The sequence below is a fragment of the Hippocampus zosterae genome, chromosome 19 (genome assembly GCF_025434085.1).
Source record: "Hippocampus zosterae strain Florida chromosome 19, ASM2543408v3, whole genome shotgun sequence".
NCBI lineage: Eukaryota > Metazoa > Chordata > Actinopteri > Syngnathiformes > Syngnathidae > Hippocampus > Hippocampus zosterae.
In genome coordinates, this window is record NC_067469.1 from 713,913 (window position 1) to 738,138 (window position 24,226).

At 52.8% G+C, this 24,226-nt stretch overlaps 5 protein-coding genes across 5 annotated transcripts; 2 read left to right on the forward strand and 3 right to left on the reverse strand.

The window, feature by feature from the left end:
* Window positions 1–63: 63 nt before the first annotated feature.
* On the reverse strand, window positions 64–4,557 carry crnkl1 (crooked neck pre-mRNA splicing factor 1). Its single transcript, XM_052053242.1, has 14 exons — window positions 4,368–4,557; window positions 4,102–4,254; window positions 3,927–4,018; window positions 3,455–3,613; window positions 3,198–3,364; window positions 2,757–2,935; window positions 2,294–2,464; window positions 2,031–2,222; window positions 1,865–1,924; window positions 1,715–1,795; window positions 1,358–1,597; window positions 1,103–1,204; window positions 776–1,024; window positions 64–523 (listed from the first exon to the last, which is right to left on the reverse strand). The coding sequence occupies exons 1-14, from the start codon at window positions 4,413–4,415 to the stop codon at window positions 170–172; spliced, it is 2,247 nt and encodes a 748-aa protein (XP_051909202.1). The 5' UTR covers window positions 4,416–4,557; the 3' UTR covers window positions 64–169.
* Window positions 4,558–4,817: 260 nt separating this feature from the next.
* cfap61 (cilia and flagella associated protein 61) lies at window positions 4,818–14,107 on the forward strand. Its single transcript, XM_052053254.1, has 22 exons — window positions 4,818–5,179; window positions 5,241–5,391; window positions 5,482–5,558; window positions 5,831–5,898; window positions 6,052–6,220; window positions 6,429–6,561; window positions 6,632–6,874; window positions 6,953–7,056; window positions 7,275–7,314; window positions 7,412–7,548; window positions 7,632–7,884; window positions 8,114–8,320; window positions 8,401–8,529; window positions 9,434–9,561; window positions 10,142–10,234; window positions 10,400–10,568; window positions 10,639–10,816; window positions 10,984–12,146; window positions 12,300–12,710; window positions 12,791–12,996; window positions 13,622–13,706; window positions 13,786–14,107. Exons 1-22 carry the CDS (start codon window positions 5,034–5,036, stop codon window positions 13,930–13,932), a joined length of 4,437 nt encoding a protein of 1,478 aa, XP_051909214.1. The 5' UTR covers window positions 4,818–5,033; the 3' UTR covers window positions 13,933–14,107.
* A 287-nt stretch (window positions 14,108–14,394) lies between these two features.
* On the forward strand, window positions 14,395–16,493 carry LOC127592701 (insulinoma-associated protein 1a-like). Its single transcript, XM_052053654.1, has one exon. The coding sequence runs from the start codon at window positions 14,420–14,422 to the stop codon at window positions 15,323–15,325; it is 906 nt and encodes a 301-aa protein (XP_051909614.1). The 5' UTR covers window positions 14,395–14,419; the 3' UTR covers window positions 15,326–16,493.
* A 438-nt stretch (window positions 16,494–16,931) lies between these two features.
* Window positions 16,932–22,355, reverse strand: cep85l (centrosomal protein 85, like). The gene is made up of 13 exons (XM_052052097.1): window positions 22,050–22,355; window positions 21,194–21,355; window positions 20,255–21,087; window positions 19,998–20,083; window positions 19,776–19,890; window positions 19,515–19,670; window positions 19,270–19,422; window positions 18,919–19,073; window positions 18,619–18,727; window positions 18,475–18,525; window positions 18,295–18,396; window positions 18,055–18,226; window positions 16,932–17,823 (listed from the first exon to the last, which is right to left on the reverse strand). The coding sequence occupies exons 1-13, from the start codon at window positions 22,096–22,098 to the stop codon at window positions 17,675–17,677; spliced, it is 2,292 nt and encodes a 763-aa protein (XP_051908057.1). The 5' UTR covers window positions 22,099–22,355; the 3' UTR covers window positions 16,932–17,674.
* Window positions 22,356–22,646: 291 nt separating this feature from the next.
* On the reverse strand, window positions 22,647–23,827 carry LOC127591871 (gap junction Cx32.2 protein-like). Its single transcript, XM_052052109.1, has one exon. It carries the CDS (start codon window positions 23,712–23,714, stop codon window positions 23,004–23,006), a length of 711 nt encoding a protein of 236 aa, XP_051908069.1. The 5' UTR covers window positions 23,715–23,827; the 3' UTR covers window positions 22,647–23,003.
* Between the last annotated feature and the right edge of the window lie 399 nt (window positions 23,828–24,226).

Below are 24,226 nucleotides of genomic sequence, written 5' to 3' on the forward strand. Positions count from 1 at the left end.
GAGGAGCAAATGCTCAAACTGCTTTTGTGGTATGCCGGAGAGTCACAGAGCAAAAAAGAAAAAAAAGCTTCAAATGCTCTTTAATTGCTGTACATTCTGAAATAAACTATCGTTGTAAAAAAAACGGTGTTGGAGTCATCGCAAAGGTGGTGGGGGGTGTGGGGGAGCTCTAATCTTGATCCTCATCACCTCTGTTGTCCTTTTTGTCCACAACCTTCTTGTCCCCGTCCCGTTTCTCCTCCTCACTGCTGCTGCTGCTGTCGTCTCGGTCATCAAAGGTGTTCTCGTCTTGCGTAACTTGGCTTGCCTCACAGTTGTGCGGGACGTCTTCAGTGGCGCTGGCCATCTCCTCGTTCCTCTGAGCTTTTTCTCGAAGGTCCTGGTTCTGGTCGTCGTCTTCGTGGGCCACCTGCTGCTGCTGCTTCTTCCACATCTTGGCCATGGCGAGCAGCTTGAGGTTGGGCTGGTTGGCGGCATCTTCTGGGAAAATGTAGTCGTAGTACTCCTCCCAGCCCGCGTCCGACTGCCGCCGCAAAAGGAAATACAAATACAAAAAGGACGTCATTTGAGTTCCTCCTCAAAAAGAAAATGGCATCTACACTATTCAGAAACACTTCCTCTTACGGGACTAACTTTAACTCCACTGATGCTAAACAAGAATTGTAACTTTTTTTAACACCCCCCCACCTCTCTCAAAAAAGGAATATATACATTCTATAGATCTAGAACACAACATCCGACACACTTTGTCAATTAAGAGCGCCGGTCGGCGTACCCCGTCTTCGGCCGTGATCTTCCTCCTCTTCTTGACCTTCTCGGGCAGCAGCTTGGCGACGCGCTCCCCGTCGCCGTCCGAGCCGAACTCGGCCTCGAAGTCCTTCCAGGCCTCGAGCAACATGAGCCGCTCCTCCTTCTCCTCGCAGCTCCTCAGGCTCTTGTTGGCCTCCTCGAAGATCTGCCGGCACCTGCGCTGCCGCTCGCCGCCTTCCAGCGACAACTCGAACTTGGCGTAGCTGATCCAAACCTGCCGCCGGGAAAGCCGGTCGGTGGACGGGCGTCGCTTGTGCGTCCGAGGCGGCGCGAAGGGGCCACGGGAACTCACCTTGACGTGCTGGGTGCGCTGCAGCAGCCTCTTGTAAAGGTTCCTGGTGTTCCCAAACTCCTCCTGCTCAATCTCAAAGTCGATGTAGGACTTCCACAAAACCTGAAGCACATCAGGCCGCTTTTGAAAATGACCACCACGCGGACGCTCAAGTTCGTCGGCCCATCAATGGCGTTCGGCAACGTAGGTTAGCATTACGATAAACGATTTTTGTTATGCTATGGCTCGGGTTGGGTTGGGCGAGGGGCGCTACACCTCGGGCATGTCCAGCCGCGGCTGTCCGATGGCGAGCTCAAAGATGGCGCGCGCCCGATCCACGTCGCCCAGGATGGTCTCCAGCTCGGCAAACTTGATCCAGGTGGCGCAGTTTTCCGGCGTGAACTCCAAGTATTTCTCGTAGAGCTTCCGGCAGCGGTCGAACTCGCGCAGCTGAAGCTCCAGCTCAATGTAGCCCTTCAGCAGTTTGTTCTTTGGACATTTGCCGATGGCCGTGCCCTGGAGAGTCCAAAAGTGAGCGTGTTGACTACATCGAGCAGCCGTTCTTGGTTGCTAGCGCTCAGCCATTTCATTTTCAAGTGTCAACCATGTTCGGAAGACATACGCGAGTCTTACCATGATCTTTCTGGCACCCTGCAAGTTCTTCTGTCTGATCTCAAACTGGCCGTACAGCAGCCAGATCTTTGCAAAGGTGAACTGAGTCACGGAGAAGACAAGCCGTCAAGTCAACAAAATCCGCCGTTGTCGTCATTCAAGAGCCATTACCTTTTTGTGTGGGATCAGATCCAGACAGGCCTGATAGACTTGCCTTGTCCTGTCCACGTCCTGCCCACAAATGCAAAGGCGGCGTTTTCAATCTATTTCAATATTTCATCTCCGGGTTGTCCAGCGAAGCGCGTACCGAACGACGCGCCGTCTGCTCCGAACTCACCGTGACCTCCAGCTCTTCATAGAGGGCGTAGTTGATCCACAAGTAGATGTAGCGCCTCCAGTGGCGCTTTTCCTGGATGGGCGGCACGTTGGCGATGGCGCGCTCGTACACCTCTCGCACCGTGTCGGCATCGGCGTCGCTCTCCACCAGCCGCAGATAATCGAACCAGGCGTCGTAGTTGTGCGGGTTGGCCTTCGCGGACACACCGGCCAAAGTGAGAGAGGGAAGCCCGGGCCGCGATGGGACTCGGTCGGCGCGCCTACCTTGACTTCCTCCTCGTACTGGAACCGCCTCTTGCTGACGATGACGTCCTCGATGCCCCGTCGGTCTCCAAATTTCTTCTCAAACACGGTGTAGTTCTTGAACAGCTCCTGGGCCTGCTGCTTGGGGATCCGGTCCAAAGCGTACTTGTAGATCACGCGCACGCGCTCAAACTGACGGGGGCAAACATCGAAACACTCAAGTCAAAAGGATTGCTCTGCTGCCATCTTGTGGCATCAATAGAAAGTTATCCATCTTTTTTTCCCCCAGGGGTGGCAATTACTCAGATTTTCGCTCGTCATGGGGAAAGTGACCATCATTAAATTTGACGCCCCCCCCCCAAAACGTTGAACCCCAATCAAGAGTGTCAAAGCTCTCGTTTTGCCTCAATAAAATTCATCAACACCAAAATGCCGCGTGATATCTAATACTAATAACCATTAGTGTCCAAAAGCAACAACTGACCTCCTTCTGGGTCTCCTCAAATTTGGCAAAGGCAACAAAGAGGTTCTCGTCCACGTGCTCCTCACCGAAGAACTCCACTGCGCGCTCAAACACCTTCCTGCTGTGAGCGATGTAGCCGTGCTTCTCCTCGAAGCGAGCGTACTTGATCCAATTCTTCACCTCGGGGTGGACCATGACGAGTGCGCACCAGTTAAAGACTTTTTTTTTCTCCTTCCCATAGGCGGTTGAGATCATAGTTATCGGCGGCTAGATCAGACGCATGAAAATCCTATAAAACACAATGGCACCCTCATACTCTCCCTACATCGATTGTTAAAATAAACAGCCTATTTTCACTTATTGACTGGCAGACGTTTTCAAAAGCAGAGTTCCCCATGTTGCCAGCAGCCATTTTGGAGTAGGACGGGGCACGGTAGCCAGCGGGCAGCGTGAGAAGGATATATCGCTCGTAGATGCTGCGGCCTTTGTCCACCTCCTTATAACGCAGCTCAAAGTTGATGTAGGAATGCCAGGCCTGCTCCTCGGGCTCCCACTCCATCCAGCGCTCAAAGGCCTGCCTGCAGCCCGCCACGTTGCCCAGCATCTCCTCCATGTATGTGTACTTGTACCTGCAGCCAAGCAAAGTCGCTGTGAGAAAATGTCCCCCCATGGGGGAGAGCGGTGGGGGGTGGGTCACCACGCCCTTGCTTTTTGTTTACCAGAACTGGTTGACACGGGGCAGGATGGTGATGGCTCGGTCCCAGATGTTGCGCGCATGGTTCACCTGCCGATTTTTCATCTCCATCTCGGCGTACTTCAGCCACAGGGTCACGTTGCGGTGATCCACATCCAGCGCACGCTCGTAAATGGAGCGAGCCCTAAAGTGGCACACAGGATGGAGACAGCCAATGTTGAGCCGGGCTACATATTTGGTATCAAACACACACACACACAACGGACACATAGCAATATGACAGCAAGTCAACAATTATCTCACAAAGAAAAAAAAAACACACTCATTTTGTTAAAAAATAAATAAATAAAAATAACATTCCAAATGACTAATGCAAATGAAACGTAGATTAGTGCTTCTGGTCGTTTTTAGCCAACCGAGAAGGCCTCGCTGGCCCAGACCACCCCGACATTGAAACCTAAAATAAAAACCCCATTTTGAACGTTTGTATAAACTACCTCTGGATCTCCGTCAGGCTTTCCTCCCATTGTGCGTATTTAATCCAGTTGCTGATTATTGTGCGGTTCTTTCGGATGTTGTCCTCAAACGCCTGCAAAGTAAGCAAACTCTCAGGCGCTGTTGGGGGAAACTAAGAGGAGATTTTGGAGGCGATCCGTCCGTATGGATGCTCACCTTCCTCTTCCTCAGCTTGTAGTCGTTGAGTTCTTCCTTGTCGGTGATCTTTTGTTTCGGTGGCGGCGGCAGAAGTTCCAATTCTCGTTCTTTCGCTTCCCTGAGGAGCTGCTCGGCGGTGATCTGCACCTCCGCCGGAGCTTTGTTCTTCACCTGAAACACAAACCTCGTTTACTTTTACCACGAAAGTCCAAGAGCCGCTCGTTAGCGTTAGCATTAGCTTAGCCAGCACCCGCGGTCCTTCTCTTGCTTGCGTTATATCTTACCTTCGCCACCTTGGGTATTCGCTGCTTGCCAGCCGCCGTCGAGGCCATTTTGCCAACAAAATATTTAAGAAAGTAGTCAATTCAATTTTTAAAATTACCCGCGGAAAAATCAACCACAAGTCAGACAGGTGCCCAAACGTTTCGTCGTGTACAAGCGAGCCACCATGACAGTTCCCAGAATGCTTTGCGACTTCCGTTTACGATATTTACTTTCTTAAAATAATAGTAAATTTAAAAAGTGAACGCTTGGACCCCATTTAGATGTGAGGCGTTAGATTGAATTTTAAATTTTGTTTTCCGTTACTTTACTTTCAATTTTTATCCCTGACGTCACATGACACGCCACGAACTCGCCATACCAGACCCCAGAAGGCGTTCCGACCTTCGGTTGCCACAACAACGACGTTTGCGTCGAAGGAGCGAGAAGCGTGAAAGCAGTGTTAGAAAAATCATTAGAATATGTTCTTCTTTTATGTTGTTTTCTCACTCATTTATCTTTAAATTTAACTCCTCAGACGAGACAATGAGTTGAGTCAGTTCCTTTAAAAAAAAGTAGGGGAAGCGTAGCCTCTTGGTTACATTTTTGGTCTTGTGTGGCGTTATTGTCTCGGATGCTCGAAAATGGCGGTGTTTTATTTGTGAATGTAGTAGCCGTTTGAAGACAAGATGAATAATACAATCACATCAAGCAGCGGTCAGGTGGCAAAAGTGACAGTGAGAAGGAGTGAATGTTCAGATGCTGAAGCCATTGAAAACCTCCTCAGCCCTGAAGCCTTGGAGCTTTTTGGTCCCATCAATGTCCTTCAACTCCTGTGAGCGCAAACCATAGAATGGCAGTCCAAATGGCCGTGATGACTTTGCTCTTCTTCATAGGGAGAAGGCCAACCTGGCGGTGACCTTGGCCAGCGAGGAAGGTGACGTGATGGCCCACGCCTCATTCTTTGACCATCCCGTCGCTTCACTGGTTGATCCACCTCACTGGGAATCTTTCTTCTGCAAGCACTTCAAAGCCGATGCCTTGACGGTGTGTGTGTTTATGTGTGTACATAGGTGAAAAATACACACCGTGCGCTGTGTGCGTGTGATTTGTGACGTTATTGTTGTCATCCTTCAGCCGTGGAACACGCTCTTCATTCATCTGTTTGTGTCCCAGACCGCCTTCTCCGCTGCAAGCTTTCAGCATATCATGAGGTGCCTCCACTGCAATCACATCGATGGTGGCTTGCGCATTTGGCCTCCAGTGGGAACTTCATGCATCCTTTTTAATCAGCACAAACACATCAATGTTATTATACAACCCATCAATAGTCCAAGCGGAGCAAATGGCAGCAACGATGTATTGTATCTGGTGTTCTGCCCATCACGATAAACCGTCGTGATGGATTATTTGTTGAAAAACGAGATTCATTTTCAGGACTCGCCGATAACGAGTGTGTTTTTTGTGTGTTGTCGGTGCCCCACAGTGCCGTGTTCAACACCACCGCCGAGCTGGACTTTGTGTGCCTGTTGAGCTCAACGTCGGTCCGCTTAGGTAAATCGGCCATCTTATTCAACGAAGAGGGGCTACAGTAGAAATCTGTTAACCTCCTCCAGTATCGTATTTCCGCTCCAGGAGAAGAAAAAAAGTCTTGATTTATCTCATCCATCCATTCTATCAACTCAGTGTGTTTGCGTGAATGTACAGATGCGGCATTGGATGAGTTGTTGGAGCCTCTGCAACGTCTGACTGAAGAAGAAAAAGAAGAAGAAGAAGAAGAAGAAGAGGACGAAAAAGACAAAGCAGCAGCTGAGTTGATGGCATTCGTGTGTCACCGACGACGACTTTGTCCGAGACTTCATGTCCGGCCTGCAAGGTCCTATCACATGAGTACACACACGAACACACACAAAAAAAATGTTGTTGCCGTTTTTTTTTAAAATCGTGTTGCTGCTGTGATGATTTCGGTCACTGCGTGGAGCAGAATAGATTGAATTTAGGCGGAGGCTGTCTTCCCGTTCAACTAATTGGCTATCTCACGAGTTCACGGCGTCACGTGTTAAATCGGGCAACGTCCGCGTCAGGGTTGAAGACCACGATGACGTCATGCACATCGTGGCTCAGCAGACGAAGATCTTGTCGGTCCTGAAGCGGCCCTACTTCCTGTCGGAGCTCATCGAGGCCCAGGATGAGAACAACCACGCCGCCGTGTGCGAGGTGTGTCGTTGGAGATGAGTCTTGTTGTTGATGTTGACGATGACGCTGTTGTTGTGGTTGTGCGGGCAAGTGCGACGGCACCATCACCGGTTTCATCAGCGTCACCGCAAAGGTGGACGTGAGGCGACTGCAGGAACATTTCGACCTGAAGCATTTTGGCGGCTTGTGCAAAGCCGAGCATGACGCCGGCGACGCGGACGACTCTGCAAGCCATGCTGAGCCTCATCATCCTCATGAAGCGGAGGAACCGCCGCAAGAACCGCAACCAGAACCTCGAGAAGAACCCGAATCAGAAGGACAACAAGAATGCCAGGTATTCAAACAACAAGTCATAATTATGGTTGACAGCGTCTATGAGAGCGGGAGCGGAAGAACTGATTGTCGTCCTCAGGAGGAGGACGAGGAGGTTCTGTCTGCAACATCTGACGAAACCTCAGGGGAACCCAACGCCTTCTGTATCCAGTTCTTCTTCTCTGAGAGGAACTACGAGATAAGGTGAGGACCAGACTTTTTTTTTCTGGCATTCCTTTGGACTAGAATGTCGCAAGTCCCAAGCTGAAATCGGAGTAAACATGCGCAGTTAGATGATCGTCCTCCGACTATAGGTCACGTGACCGTTGCGTTCACCGGCTGGCTCTGAGCTGATGGAAGGCCGTTGCGTTGCCATGGCGACCGGCAGATTGGTTTCACTCCTCCTCCTCCTGTTCTTCCAGATCACTGGACTTGATTCCATACATATTCCAACTCTTCCCAGTGAGTGTGCATAGAGCAGCAACACACATTTCAAATTGGACACAAAGATAAGAGACGTGAGACTAATCTAACGCTCGGCGTGGGAACGTTCCACCAGGATCTGGACTTCTGCATCATCACGGTCCCTACGATATCTCTGGACTTCCCGCTCCTGCAGAATTTCCTGAGAGTTCCTCCGCGACCCGGCAGCCTGTTGCCCTCCGACCTTTACATTCTGCACCGCGACGGGCTGAGGTGGGCTCCGCCGCGACGAGGCGGGCGAGACCTCCCGCCATCCGCGCCGGAGCGTCCTAAACGTGCCGCCAGTGCGCTTGCAGGAGCGTCGACGTGCGACCGGCGCTGGAGTCCGACCGGGACGGCCTTGCCGACCTGGTGCGGCGCGTGAGGAGGGGGAGAGTTGCCCTGCTGCGGGATCTGGATCTCCTCTTGGACAACCAAGCCCCTGCGCTTGGTACACGCGCACACGTTGACGGCAGCCTGACCCCGACGCAGGCCGAGTGTCCTCTGCAGGCCTTTGTGGCAGACGTGGACGGCATCCTGGTGGGGTTGCTGATCATCAGAGATGAGACGGTACGCTTCCGCAAGTTTGTTTGCCAATTCAACATGATGTCCCACGTTGCAATTGACAATTTGGGTTAGGGTGAGGTTTTCTTCCCCAAAAACGGTTTCGGGCCAGTTCCCGCCTTATGTCAAGGTGTCGGATCTCTGTGAGGACCGCCGATCGCAGCCGCGAAATCTGTCGCGTGCGTAAATCCTCTCCTCCGGTAGTTGGTGACGGCGTCTGCTGTTGCCCCGGCAGAACATGGAGTACATCCGGGCCCGCTACAATATCGAGAACTTCATCTACTTCAGCCATCACGGCGTCCAGGAGCACGCTCAGCTGCGCCACTTTGTGCTCCGTCGCTGCTTCCAACACTTCAGCCGACATTTGTTCAAGGAGACCCTGCGGTTGGCCCGCAAGTCCAGCCTGTACCACCGCGTGTACCCGCTGGGCTCGGGCCGGGAGGTGCGCCGGACGACGTCCCCTGGAGAGCGGCTTGGGATTGGGAGCTCAGGCTGAACGGCTTTTCCCCCTTGTGCTCTCAGGACGGCTGCGTGGATCATCTGGACTTTGTCCTGGACTGCGCCGTGCCCGTGCGTCCCCGCCGTCAGATCATCTACCCTCTCGAGGAGCTCGGATTCAACGCGCCTGCCAGGAGCATCACTGAAGAACAGGTGGGCTCAAACACACCGTCGGGAGGAACCTTTCCGGAGCGAGTTTGTCTTTTGGGGATGAAGATTGCGGATACCGATGAGGTCTTCCTGACTACGCATGATTTCAGTTTGAAGAGTCGGCAATTTTGCACGGGATGAATGACGGCGCTTTTGCTCCTCGTGGGGATGGCCTTTAGCATTCGAGATACCTACTATTGATCAAACAGCTAAATATTCATTTGGGCTGCCAATGAAAACATGATGTAATTGATTAATTTTTACACAAGTGCCGGGTGATTAGTTTTGCCACCTCTGGGGATGAAGACACAGGAATAAAGACACGAGTCTCATCCGTTTGTGTTGTGTGATTACTTTCATGTCAAGTCGATATTTACACGCGCACGTGTTTTATTGGAATCCAGAGTGCCCGCCTGCCCTGCTGGTGCGCAGATAAGAGGTACTAAGAGCTCGTGTCGCCGAATCGTTGAAAGTCAAAGCGCCGGCGCTGGCTTGTCACAACGCTACAACACAATGGACACCGTTGCACACCAATAGGCGATCGAAACCGTTCCTAAGCGCTTGTCGCGTGCATGCTGGCCTTTAAAGTCTTTGCATAAAGTCTTGCTAAGGGCTGAGCCAGAATTGGTCCCTCGCTCGGTTGTGGATTTATTTACGCAAAACCCGATGAAAGCTGCCACCTTTCTAAATGTTCCTCCGCCTGCAGTTTACTGTGTAACCAAGTAAACTCATCTTTGACCTTTGTCATCACTTTTGGAAATCTAAAGAGGCTTAGAGTTGATCCCTGGTGCACTCCCACCTTCAGCTTCAAGTCCTCTGTCACTCCCACAGCAAACTGTTCTGCTGCTCTCATACATGCCTTGTCTGACATTGTTGCATGTTTTTATTTATTTTTTTGGTCCTACAGGCTCCGTTTGCTCTCAACCTCATCAGCCGCAAGCTGACCATGGAACCAAAGGTCACAGTCAACGCCAGGATCGTCCTGGTGGGGGCGTCGGACACAGGCCTGTCCTTCCTCGAGGTGCTTTGTTTCTGGTGCGTGGGCCTACAAAGCACGTTTACTTTCTGCTCCTCCACCAGACTGTTCTGATTGGACGCCCCAGGCAAAGATTTATTGCTGCTGGCCACCCCCCCCCCCCACCCCACACACACAGACACCGTCGATGAGACACCGTCTGTCAATGTCAACAACTCAGCCAGTCAACTATCAATTGGTCCCCCGTCCTATTAGAAACCAGAACGGATTAAAAGCAATGACCTACATTTACAACCTAAATTCGAGTCTTTGTTGCTCGTTGTCACTACATGATGGGATTAGCAGCGTTGTCTAGCAACCGGTTGCGCTTTGTAACTCAAACATCTTGGATGGTGACACCATCTAGTGAAGTGAGTCGCTCAAATTGAACTCGTCAGTCAAGGTGACCGCATGTCTCTTTGGATTCAAAAGCCATTTCTCGATTGGCGCTCTTGTCCATTTTTACGCGCCCGTGACCTCGTGAAAGGTCATCCGTCGTGCTCCAAGTGAAAGTACGCAGAAATCAAGAGTGCACGCAATACTCGGATCTTGTCTAATGGTTCTTGATACCGAGAAAGGACTGAAGTGTCATCTGTGCAGCCCTCACCTGAGATTCAACAACCTCACCCTCATCTCCACGCACGGTTTCCCCGCCGACTATGGCCCGGCCGGCATCAAGTTCCTCTCCACCAGGCAAGTGCACTCGCCTTGACAAAATGTTTGGAAACAATACAGTAGATGTACCCGGGGTCCTTCCGGGTCGCAGAAAACTGCAAAAACACAAAACAAACAAATTTGCATGGTAACTCGGCTGTCACTTAGAAAGCGTTTTCCATGACGCGGTTCCGCCCCCTTTAGCCACGCCTACAACAGTAGAGAAATGGCGCAGCTGCCGCTGCGTTCCTGCGTGGCCGAGGTTGCCGCGAAGATGGTCGCCATCAACAGGAAGTCTAAACACGTGGTGGTGTCCGGCGGTGCCAAGATTCCCTACGATTACCTCGTCCTCTGTACCGGCCTGCAGTACCAGGTGGAGTTAGTTTTAAGAGGGGGGAGGGAAAACCGGTCAAAACCTGACTAGTTAGCACTCGTTTGTGCAGGTGCCTTGTCCAACGCGAGTGGATCAGGACCAGGCCGAGACAAATGAGCAGCGGAAGGAAGCGTCCTTCCCCCCCAGATACACCGGCACCGTGCCCTCCAATTTCTTCACCCTCAACGACCCGCACGACTGCAACACAGCTCGAGACTGGCTGCTCGAAAACTTTGTGAGGAAGTCAGGTACGCAAACGCACCTTTTCGGTGGTCCTAAAGATGATGAGTGATTATCCTGTGGGGGGGGGGGGGGGGGGGGTTGAAGAGGGATTTTCCTCCCTCGCGATAACACCCAGCAAAAGCCCCGGTGAGTTCTGACCATCCACCTGAGTGACGCTCTTGCCACCCCGCAGATAACGCCGTCGTCTACGGGAAGGGCCTTGACGTCTTCACCACCGTGGAGATGTTACTCCGCATGGGAGTGCGGGGGTCCTGCATCCATCTGGTGCTGACACCCCCTGCAGGTCACGTCGCAAATGACAACCCTCCTCCGAGCGATGCCACCGACGACACCAAAGACTCACCTCGTGAGACAACCGTCACCAGTGATTCGCCGCCTGAAAGTGATGTCACCAATGACCCGCCCCCTGAGAGCGACGTCACCAACTATTCGCCTCGCCAGAGTGACGTCACTTCCGATTCGCCCCGCCAGAGTGACGAGACCGACGACTCGCCTCGTACGACGACCGTCGCCAATGATTCGCCTTGTGAAAGTGATGTCACCAATGACCCGCCTCTTGAGAGTGATGTCACTCACGATTCGCCCCGGGAGAGCGACGTCGCCAACGATTCACCTCGTGAAAGCGATATCACCGATGAGTCGCCTGGCGAGAGTGACAACGATTCACCTGGTGAAAATGACATCACCAACGACCCGCCTCCCGAAACCGACGCAACCACTGACCCGCTTGCCGAGATTGACGTCGCCGACGATTTACCTTTTGAAAGTGATGTCACCAGCGATTCACCTCTCGAGACCGACGGGACCAACGACCCTCCTCCTGAGATTGACGTCACTAGTGATTCGCCTCCTGAAATCGACGACAGCAATGATTCCCCTCGTGCGATTGATGACACTAGTGAGTCGCTTTCCGAAAGCGATGTCACCAACGAGTCGCCGCCCGGGAGTGACGTCACCCAAAGTTCGCCTCCTGCGAGTGACGTCGCAGACGAGTCGGCTCATCGGATTGGTGTCGCTGGCAGTCCGGCTCTGGAAAACGGCACTTCCGGGGACCCGCCCCCCGATAGCGGCGTCGCCGATGACCCACCCCCCGAACCCCGCGTGGCCACCGACTCACCTCCCAAAATGATCTCCAACGAGCCGCCCCCCGAGCCGAGGGGCGTCTACTTTTCCGACGCGGGCGTGGAGAGCGCAGTGATGGCGGCTCTGGAGGCGGCTCAGGTCCACATCCACCGCGATTGCCTTCTGATGCAGATGAACAACGGCGAGCATCCCGATCCTCTCACGTCCGTTTCCTTCAGCACCGGCTCGGAAGCCCTCCAACTGTCCTGCGGCGTAAGTGCAGAGTCAAATCCGGCATTACCGTTAGCGATTGCGCAATGACGTCGTCGTGCAATGGCGGCGTTACGGAGCAACTCTCGGCCCGTCTCCGGCTCGTCCTGTGATTCCGGAGCTTTCTAAGCGGTCAGCGTGTCGTCTTCCCGTCAGGTGTTCATCAACCTGTCCAGCCGAGGCGTGGACTACGACGCCTTTGGCAGCATCAACAGCTCCTTCCTGGTGTTCGACGGCCGGCTGGTCATCGACGGCGCCTTCCGAACCAACGACGCCGCCATCTGGGGGGCCGGCCCGCTCACCAAGTTCTCTCGCTCGTACTACAGCGACGAGTGGTCGCACGCCAACTTCAACTCCAAGGAGGTGGGTCAGGAGCTGGCGACCATGTTGCTGAGGCACTTTGACCCGACGCTGGAGGCCCACCGCGAGATCCCCGGCGCCGCCGACCGCCTGGTTCCCGTTTACAAGCGGCCCAAGATCCAAGGTGGCACGTTGCCGGGACGACTAAACTATCTTTGCGTGACTAAACCGGTCGCCAGCGGCCCGCGAGGACCTTCCGTGGCATGCGTATGTCCGCCGCTTTTACCACATTTGTCTTCTCCCACGGAAGAAGGGAGAAGACTTTTTTTTTTTTGCTGCGTCGACAGGGCCGGCGCATCGCCACGGGCCGCCCGGAGAGCGGCGACTACTTCTGCCTGCATCTGGACCGCAACCAGGTGGTGGAGACCATCACCTGTTTGTCCCTCCAGCCGCTCCCCGTCCACAACCTGATGTGTTTGTACGGCAAACACCAGCAACTCCTTGGACAGCTGCTGGTCAGATTGCAGCTGCGGCAGATCCACGACCTCTACAGGTGGAACGCCACAGCCGCAAAAGCTCCATTTTTTAAAACGGAAGTGCAAAATGTACACACACACACACACACCAGCCCAGCCTGAGTGGTCAATCAATGTTTTTACCTGCTGATGACCTGTCAGGCCCACAATGACTTTACGAGTCAGCCCAGCCATCCTCTTCTTTGGGGGAGGGGGTTGGGGGGGTGGAGTTCGCTGATGTGTGGTTGGGGGAGTGACAAGTGGCAGTGGGTAGATTTGAGGAAGGGGAGGCTTTTGTTTTGTCCTGCTGGTCTCAGCCACAAAGACACATTAGGGGGGATGCATAAACAGATTAGGAGGTGGGGGACAATAAGCGTACATGTCTGCGTGGGAGAGGGGGGGGGGGTTGTTTGTGTTGAAATATCAGGAGCTCACATGCTGCGGACATGCGAGATGTGCGTCTGAAGACATCCCAAAAGTAATCCGTCAGTTTAATTGAATCCATTTTGAGCACTCGCTCTCTCAAGTCAAATCACGCTAGCCGTTAGCATGTTCCTTCAGCGCGTGTTGCCGTTAGCATTAACGCGGAGGACCAGAGGCCATGCGCTTGTTTTAAATACACAAAGTGCCATTGTCTTTCAAATTGTTATTCTCTTTTTTCAGCTTCTTCAGGCAGAGTTGGTGTTTGGCCATCTTTCATGACCGATTCTCCGACTTTGAGGAGGAGCTCCTCCAGGGCGACGCCAAGGTTGGTCACGCTCAAACTTTGACCGTCAAGCAAAGCCTTTTGCCAACACCCGCGCCGACTGGCCCGATCGCCCCCGCAGGTTGACTGCGAGGAGCCTCAGGGCGCCGCCCCTCGGGACTTGATGAAGAACCCCAGCAGCAGGGCGCCGCTGAGGATCAACGCCGCCAAATATTTGTCCTTTAACCGCAACCTGCTGCCCATGTTCACTTGCCCCGAGGACTTGTGACATCATCGCCGGTGACTCCTTCGTCATTGTCATCATCATCATCATCCCATTTGGCCGCAGGTGGCGACAGTAGGCACATCCTGCGGTCGAGTCCAACCGCAGATGCTCTCCAAAGTGGCAAAGCTCAATCAAGCTCAGGGGCCACGTTTGCTCCAAGTACGGCCTGAAAATAGGCACACTTATTATCTTCTGACATTTCTTCCTCCAAAGCAATAAATCAAAGTCATCCAAGCGTAAAAGCTGCTGTGGCGTGTGCCCGGGTCGACGACATGCGGAGGGAGGGGTTTCTCAGGGGAGGGCACTGTGTGTGTGTGTCCAAATTCAAGAGGGAAAACGAGGGAGGGGGGCGGGAACCTCCCTCTGATTGGTGGCAGATGAAGCGACTGGGAGTCGGGAGGGAGTCAATGCGGCCTTAAAAAAGGGTGCACTTGTTGAGGAGCAGCAGAGACCCGCTGGGATCCCCCAAAAGTGCCTTGAGCTGCTCAAGATGCCGAGAGGCTTCCTGGTCAAGAGGAGCAAGAGGCTCAACCCGCTGTCGTACCGCCGGCGGTGCCAGGATGAGGCGGAGGAGCGGAAACCTTTGGGGGCTTCATCGCAAGAGCTCACGAGCGCGTCCACGCGCTCCCGCTGGACGGCGGCACCGGAGCGCCAGTGCGGAGCCGCTCGCTTCGGCATACCGGAGGGGGTGTACCGAGCCCTCTGTAGCCCAACCTGGCCGGCGAGCGCAGAGCGGGAAGCCGAGAGGCACCCGGCTTCGGGTTTGGCTTCGCCGGCGTCGGCCGAGGCCTTCCCCGCCGCGCTCGCCGCCCTGGGGCACCTCTTCGACATGGGCTCCGGCGCCGCTGACCCCGAGTGCAAAGTCAAAGCCGCCAGCAAAAGGGTCAAGAACATGCGGAAGCTGCACTTTGAGGACCACGTCACCACCTCGCCCGTTCTGGGGCTAAAGATCCGGGCCGTTCCGGCCGCCGAGCGCCGCTCTCCGGGCGGCACGGACGGCCGGTTTGTGTGCCAGCTGTGCGGGGAGGCGTACGCCGACCCGCTCGGCCTGGCCCAGCACCGCTGCTCCAGAATCGTCCGAGTGGAGTACCGCTGCCCCGAGTGCGACAAGGGATTCAGCTGCCCCGCCAACCTGGCGTCACACCGCCGCTGGCACAAGCCCAAGGCGCAGGCTAAGAGCCTCCCCGCGGCGGGGCCCGGCCCGTCCGAGTCCGCTTCGGAAGGGGAGGAGCCGGGCCGGCGCGCTCGGGGCACCGAAAGGTTCAACCGTCAATCCTGCCTGTGGAACCACGCGGCCGTGCGGCACACCCCCATCGACCTGAGCGCAGCTGCGTCCGAGGACGCCGACGGGTTGCGCGGCCGGCAAGTGGTCGGCGCGTCTGCCTCGCGGTTCTGAGGTTCCGGGTTGCGATCTGGGTTCATTCCTGCGTCATCTCGGCTTCACTGGAGAATCGACATCTGCAAATGCGAATACGTGCTTGCCGGCGACCCGGCAGTACATTTGATGTCCCGTTGCTTCCCTGTCGTCATCCCTCCACGTGTGCGACTGGCACAGTGACGCTTGCTTATCAACTTTTGGCTCGTCAGATCGTACCGGAGCAAAAAACAAAGCGACTAGCGTCACCACCAATGCCTTAGGTCAAAAAAAAAATATTTGAAGGTTCAACTCCTTTACCACCATTTTGCTCTTATTTATGTATTTATTCATGTGCGTGTATTTATTCAGATAAATTATTACCTCTAAAATATCAAATGGAGCGCGAGAAGATTGTGCTTGCTGTGACTTTTTAGCAATTAGCAATCAACTCTGCAATTAAGGTTTATGTGTGTTCTGTTTTGCTTTTCTTTGTGTGGGCGTGTTTTGAGAGCTTGCTCATTGTTTTGGATGTTTCTGGACTCTTTTGACAAATGTCCAAAAAGAATAAAAACTAACAAGTGTCGTCATGGAAACACAAACACACGCAGTTAGCAGCGGTGAGACGCTTGTGACAAGATTGACGTTTCTTTGGCGGAAAATATGATTACGGCGCGGCGCAGGTGAGCGCAGATGATCAGGCTGCCTTGCCGGATCATAGCTCAGCTTAGGGAAGGTTTAATCACCTTCTCCGTGTCGAGCGAATTAAAGAGGAGCGGCTCCTCCTTTCTGGCCTCTTTTTAATCGCCACTTCTGTCGCCGTCTCATCTCTCTTTTAATCATTGATGACGAGAACGAGATGAAAAGGCTACAAATGTAGCGTTGGGAGCTGAGATGAGCAAGAATTTTGCAAGTATTCACGCTAATGTTGAAGCAAACATTGGAGGTAACAACTGACAGCAGTTGCCAGGGCAACGCCCTTCCCCAAATCCCACCCCCCAACCCCAATCCGTTTGAGGCGTGTCCAATCACCAGAAGTGGCCTCTGCAAAGGAGGGTTGGAGTGAGGGGGGGGGCTCCTATTCCAGGGGCCACCTGAGCCACTTGTCAGCAGAGCATCAGACAGTTGCCATAGCAACCAATGACAAGTGATGAACATTCACTCTGCTTCTGGAACAAACACTGGCCTCATCCTGCCCACCGCCCCCCATCTGCCCTTCACCAGAGTTTTTTTTCTGCGCAGGCATCGTTCACCATTTTTTGGGTGTTATTGCGCACGCTCTGACTCCACCTCCCCAAAGCGGCGGGCCGGTGGTGCGCCCCGGCCGGAGACGCGTACGTACCCCCCAAGGGGTCCTCAAACTTTCGGAATTACCTGTAACTTTATACAAACTGATGTCGGATGTCAGGTAGTCACCCCCCCCCCCCCCACACCTTCAAAAGAATCATTTAAACACTGCATTTGACGTTTGTTGAGGTTAGGTTTATCAGACCTTCAAATTTGTTTGAAGATCTTAAACATTAAAGAAAACATTTTAGAAATCATGGACAGCGTTAAAAGAGGGAATCAACACGTTGTGGAGCTGCAGAGTCCCGACAGTATTTTTTCACTTCCAAATGCATCCCACAAACTGGACTAAGTACAAACTGTGCTGTAGGGATTTTATTTTGGTAACATTTTGACTGAACTTTTCTGTCCAATACAGCGGCTGGTTTAGCACGTCCGCCTCACGGCTAATTGTTCATCTTCATGTCTGGACGGAGGCAAATGTGGAAAAATGATGAAAGCGGAAGCTTCGTGCTGAGCCATGCGCGTCAGGACATTGGAGTCCAATTGAGTATTTTCCAGCGAATATAAATACGCGATACAAAAATAGTTGATTCTTACATTGTCACATCCGTTTTTGGACCATAAAGGAAGGAATCTATCAAACGACTTCTGTCCAATCAAGCTGCCGCCATTCTGAGCCAGGTGGAAAAAAAATGCCACACTGGCATGGCAGCAACGCGGCAGCGTCCAAGAAACAAAAGTCGTACTTGTTCGAGAGCAAAGTCAGAATATTCATTGAAGAAGAATCAAGTCTTATTGTGAGGTCGCGCCAACGCCGTCGCAGCCCCGAAAAAGATCAAACGGCTCATATATCGCCAATCACGTCGACGTACTTGGCGGACCAAAGTGCCAAAACGCCTTTTGTTCCAAAACTCACCCGAGCGGGTCATTGATGTGTCCGAAGAGCGCCTTCGCACAGGCCACGCAAGTCGCTCCGCGAGCATCCGAATCCCGGGGCTCCACTTCAACCTTGCCATCCCACGTCAGTATACATACGGAGCGGTGGGGGGAACGCCATCCATCCCGGTGGGCCGGCGTGAAAGGTGGGCGGGGACTCGGCCGTCAAGCGCGGAAGTGGCCGTACCACTCGGCGATGTTCTTCCTCAGCTCGTCGACGCCTCGCCTCAGCTGGCCGACCTGGAGCGGCTTCAACGGCACGACTTCTTCTTGTTCGTCCCTGCGCTCGCTCTCCTCCGCAGACGCGTTCAAAGCTGCGCGGAAACATGAAGTTACCGCGGACGGACGGACACCATGGAGGACAATCAGACTTCCTGAACTCATTTCACGCCGGCCCGGTTTGGAAAATTGGCAGCCATTTTGGACTGTTTGTGAAGGCCTGCGGGAAATTTGACTTCTGTAGCGGTGTCGGCGTGCAACTCAACACAGCAACTCAAATCGACATTTGTGTGACATTTTGAAGGCGGCCGTGTTGGTCCACGTACACGTCATGCCCAGCAGCAGAGACAAGTTGAGCTCCTTCCCTTGCGCTCGCTGCACCAGGATGCTGCGGAGAGCCTGAAGGTCCAGCAGACACAGCGACAACTCCTTCAGGAGCGCCCCCGCTTGCGGCGGCTCTGCGTTGGATCCGCTGCGCTCCCGCAGCCACTCATCCACCTGTCCAGGCAAAGCCGACACGTTGAGGGCAGCTGGAGTCTTGGAGCCGGCGGCTGTTTAAGGGGTACCTGTGACAAGGTTGCGGAGTCACCGGATCGAAGCTCTTGGTTGTCAGGAGGACTCGGGTGTTGCGCAAGCTTTCTTCCCTTCTGTCGTCTTGTACCGGTCACCTATTGACATGCGGTAGGCAGTGAGTAATTGTTGGAGTCCCATCATCTCGCCGATAAAAGACCAGACCGGGAGCCGACCTTCAGCTGTGAGTTGAGCCTCTCAATCTGTTCTTTCTGATGCTCCATGAGCTGCAGGGGAGAGCGCGGCGAAGGCGTTAGCGACCGCTCAAGGACCGCCTTCGCGACGGCTACCGTAAGCGCTTGCAAAGCGTGCGCACCCACCTTGCCGCTGCGCTCTCGTCTCTCCAGGAGTTGAGAGTTTTCCACCTGGAGATGCTTCAGGTCCAGCCTCACGCCATCCTCCAAACACTTCTGCACCTTCTGCTGCAACCTTGACACGATAGCACAGGAGCAAGCCATAAAAAGAACATCCGAGACCATTCCTGTTCCTAAATCTAAAAAGGTGTCGATAAGCTTTTTGCTGCTCATCCACAAAAAATTCTAAGCATGACAGGGGCCTTGAAGACACCCGAAAGTAAAGTCGTAGCAAAGAGATGCCAACTCGCTAAATCAGAATGTGACCTGTGCACGGTTGCGACGAGTTCCTCCTCCCTCCTGGCTTGCGTCTCAATCGTGGCGTCTTTCTCCTTCAGCAGAGCGCAGCTGCCGTCCAGTTTTTTCTGCAGGCGCGACACCGTTCGCTCCAGATCCCGAGCTCTCAGCTGCACCGTTTCCAGCTGAGCGCGCACCCACACACACAAACAAAACAAAACAAAGCACGACGCGCAAATTAGCGAATCAATTGTGAAAAATTTGCATCAGGAAACTGTTTTACAAAAAGTTTTTTTTTGTGCTTTTGTTTTTTTTTTCCCTCACAGATTTAAAAACAATTGAATTGATGTCCTTCTCCAAGTTGAAGTCGCTTGTGCGTACCTGCAGGGCCTGAACTTGCACCTCGCCCAGAGTTGGCAGGTCAGCGAGGTACTTCTCCAGAGTCTCGATGCGTTGCTGCTTTTCATGGTTCTGCTCGCTCTCCCGCTGGTATTTCTTTTTCAGGCTGCTGATGTAGCGATCCCTTGTCTTGATCTGGTGGCCCAAACATGGTGGGTTGATTTAGGAAAAGAGGCAGTGGAAGTTTGCTCTCCCGCGGTTGCCAATGTGTGCCGCCCGCCCGCTACCTTTTCCTCCAGTTTCTTGAGGTCTTCGGTGTATTTGTGAGTGGCTTGCTTGTAAAGCTCATTGAGATGAAGAACTTCCAGTTCGGACACTGCCAGCTTCCTGCTGAGGTCTTCATCGCAACGCCGTCGATCGGGTGGTCCTTCCTTCACGGACTTCTGTTGGGCAAAAAACAAATAAAAATAATAATAATATGTGTGACCACAAAGAGCGTCTCCAGATTCCACCCGCACAGTATTTCCGGGCGGCTTGGGAAGAATCACCTTCATCGTGAGGATTTGAGGGTCTTCAAACCACCTGTGACTGTGCAGCACCTGCTGGGCTCTCAACTCGTTTTCTCGAATGCGGGCGTGGAGCTGCAGGATCTGTTGCTTCTGTCTACAACAAAACAAAACAACCAGGGAAAGCTCGACAACCGACAGCATTGCCGATGACGCCTTGAAGGCGAAGCGGTAGGAGAGCGCGGAAGGTGGCCACCAACTCACCGATCGATCTCCAGTTCTTTTTGTCTCAGCATTCCTTCTTTCACCTTCACCAGAGTGTTGACAAAATGGGTCGTCCCCTGCAGCATCTGACAAATGCACGAGCAAGTCTCGTTTTCCCCCAATAAAAAAATGCCACAGACATTTGCGGTGCCCCCTTGAGGCGGTCGGGGAAATAGCATCGAAAAATTAAGTGTGTGTGTGTGTGCGCGCGCAAGTGAGTGGGATTTATCAATGGAGCTCAGATTGATTGCTTTTACCTGGTTGATGCCTTGCTCAAGTGCCGCTCCCTCTCCGCCGCAGACCTTTGCCTCGCCGCCACCGCCCTGGCCAAGTTCTCCTGCGCGCTCCGCTTTCGAGCTGTACTCCATCTGCTCTGTCAGCCACATTTGCGTGCGGACGGCCGGCTGAATCGGGGAGTCAACCGGGTGGCCGAGCGGCGAGTCCGCTAGCTTGGACAAACCGAGGCCGTAAACTTGAGCGCCTCCCAATGGCAGTTTAGCTTCGGTCAAGCTACTACAGCTCGTGCCCAAGCCGCCGCGTTTAACGGGCGAGGAGAGGGTCGAGGACAGCGAGAGGTCCGTTTCCAAACCGGATTTACTGCTAGGTTTGCTCCAGTCGCAAGGACGGGCACCGGGAGAGCGTTGCAATAAGCTATGAGAGAGCAAGGAGGAAGATAGCGGTAAATACAGGTCCCGATTTAAAGCGCGGGGTTCTTTCCTGAAGCCCAAGAGCAGACCCCTGTCCAGGGAGCCGTGTGAACCTGGACTGTGATGCTGGACCGATGCCTTCCTGGAGTTCTTTTCAACACCGGAAGACAACTTGGTGAGGGAGGACCACCTTCGGATGGGCTGCTGGTCCTGCATGTCAACGCCGGTTTGTGCAGCAAGGGTCCGCGACGTGCTTGCGGGGCTCAGTGGGCAAGAGTTGGCCCAACGAGCCGTGCCAGCGGGTGAGCTTGCGGCTCTCACACTGCCGCAGGATGGCTTGACGTGGACAACCGGGACACCGCCGCCAAAGCCATCTTCCTGACTGGAGTGACGACGGGACAGCGGTCGGAGAGATGAAGGCGTGGTGCTTGAACAGGAGTCATCTGAAGGGTATAAATAAATACCACACATGAGGACACACGGTACACAATACAACTCATCAAGCATGTCATTCAACGTTCCATTTGCCATAGAAACACTTCGCCGTACCTTCCACGCTATCAGAGCAGTAGGTACCAATGCCGGTGTCGCCGCTGTCTGACACGGCGCTGTGGCGACGTCCAAATATGCCGTTTCCAGGTCCAGGCTGTTTGCTGTGCCACGATGATTCATGGCTTGGGATCCAGCCAGGAGAGCCGCCACGACTTGAACCTTAAAAAAATAAACATTGTACAGGAGTCAGGGGTCCATATTCGTTAGTGAGAACCTTGATGAAGGAAAACAAGTGTTTTCTTGAATGTTTGCCCTCCTTAAAGTGGTGTGAGGCCATTTAAAAGGTTTGAAAACAAATAAAAGGTTCTTACAAAGAACTCCAAAATGGACAGGGAGCCAGTGAAGGAAAGCCAGAGTAGGAGTTACATGCCAGTCAAGAGGCGAGCAGCAGCATTTTGGACCAACTGGAGATGCTTCATGGAGGATTGGCCGACTCCAAAGTCAAGTGCATTACAGTAAACCAGCTGGGTGATGTGACGAAGGGATGAATAACTGTTTCAAAGTGCTCGCCAGAGAAAGAAGAGGCTCGAGTGTGTCCATACTTGCGCAAGTACAATATACTCTGTTGATTTTACTTGGCCTGACAAACCCCCCCTCCCTCCCTCCATTGGAGTTGTTCAGGTTATGTACACTTTTATATCGACGATAGATAGATCGATCGATCGATAGAAGCTTCCCTCCACCACGCGACGCTTTCGTGCGGTATTGCCGCCAACGCGGTGACGTAAATTCAAGTCGTCGCAGTTCGGCCTTTTAAATCGACCAACGTCATTAATCTGCTTCCACGCACGCATCGACAAACAAGTCACAATCTTATGGCACGTTCATTTACAGAACGATAACAAAATCTCACCTGTTTTATTAGAATCGTATCCATCGTCAAGATCACCTCTGTTCCACATTGGCAGCGGGAAGACGTTTTACGTAACAGCCGGAAAACAGCTTTGCGGTCGGAAAGGGAAGAAAAAAAAAACCTCAGTGGGGAAAAAGGAGGGCAGTGAGGGATTTAGACGCGATTATTATCCACTTTGCGACATTTGAGCACGATACGACAGCTGCGGGGCCCTGACTGAATATCTTTTGTCTCGAGACATTTTCAAGTAACGGTCTCCTTTCGCTAACTTCCACGTGATGACTTCCGGAGTGGAAGTGACGTCACTCCCTCCCTCCACGACGCCTTAAAAACAGCTTAAAACACATATTTACACATACACACGTACACATTATATATATTTAAATACACACACACACACACAATTTATTTGGGCAATGTATTTTTTGTATTGTGTACAATACAATTGCCCAAATACAACACAAAATCTAACAATATATCATGCAAAGAATAGCTGAGATTATAGACTTATGTGGAAGGCTGGAGCCTGACTTGCACCCCCCCCCCTCTCAAAAATGCCTTCTAATAATTTAATAAATGAGATTGCCCAAATGGTTTTCAGTTCCCCTCAACATATTTTTGACAATGATTGCAAAAAGGTCTTCACTTGGTCATAGAAAAATACAACGTGCCATTTATATTGTAGTTTAGTTTATTTGCAGTTCATTTGCATACGTAGAGAAGGTCAAAGAACCAGATCTAACTTGCGAGATCGGGGGCTGTCGGCCACCCGAGACGTTTCAAACAATTTATGAGGTTTTTAAAAAGTGGACGAATTTTCAAGTGGGCCTTTGCGTTTTCTTGTCGGCAGCCCTCAAACGAGAAGGTTTGGACACCCCCTGGTCTACATGGAAGGTATTTCCGGAAGTTCGCAGGTGAAAACGCGTGCCCAGCTTTCTTGTCCGAGTGGCCCATTCACTCGGCAAGAAACGAGCCGGCGCCCCTCCTTTTGCGATGCCTCAACTTTAAGATCATCAGATGGAATATTTCAGTAATGTTGAGCATGACCGAAAAGACCGCCATGGCCAACATAAAGACGATGAAGACGTTTTTCTCGGTGGGACGGCTGATGAAGCAGTCGGTGTGGGTCATGCAGCTTCCGCCTCGGAACGTAATCTTTTCCGGCATGAGAATGGAGCCGTAGATGAAGTACTGGCCGGCGACGAAGGCCGCTTCCAGCAAGATCTTCAACAGGAGCTGCATCAGGTAGCTGAACAAAAGGAAGCCTTTGAGCTTCACCTTGCCGTGTTCGTCGGAATATTTGGGCGTCTTGATCAGGTGCCGTTTTTGCTCCGGGTGGTGTCGCCGAAGCTTATTCTCTCTGCGGATGACGAGCAGGACGTGACCCAAATAGATGAACGTGGGCGTGGAGACGGTGAGGATCTGGAGCACCCAGAAGCGCGTGTGAGATATGGGGAAGGAGGCGTCGTAGCAAGCGTTCTTGCAGCCGGGGCTTTTGGTGTTGCAGTCCATGTTTGCTTGTTCGTCTCCCCATATTCGGTCCACGCCGGCCGCCAGGATGAAGATCCTGAAGACGAAAAGAACGCTCATCCAGACCTTGCCAAAGATCGTCGAGTGCGATTCCACCTTGTCCAACATCTCCGACAGGAAGGACCACTCCCCCATGGTGGCGGCGGATCTCCGGCGGGTCTGGGGGGGGGGATGACACCACAGCCACACGCGCTGAGCCCAAATGACCTGCAAAAGCGCCGTGAGAACTCATTCGGGCGGACGGCGAGCGAACCGACGCTTCATTTTCACACGAGTGACTACGTTTCCTGTCTATCGTCATTGACATCCAAAGTTGTCGCTATTCATGAAATCTCACACTTGGGTTCCTCATTTCCTTTTTTTTGTGGTCCCTGCTTTACAAAATTATTTTTGTAAAAGATTTTTAAACTCATTTTAATTGGGTCTGCACGGTTTAGATTGCAACGGCACTCGCCATCTATGACGATAGCACATTGCTCCGCGTTCATACAATTGACGCGCTTCAATAATTGGGTTTAAAGTGGACGACAACCCACATTTCATATTCACACCCTTGGAAAAAAAAATGATGAATTCCGTCCATCGCGCAACTTGAATGAAGTGACCCGATCTCACTCGTTCTCGTTTCTTTCAGCCGGCTCGATATC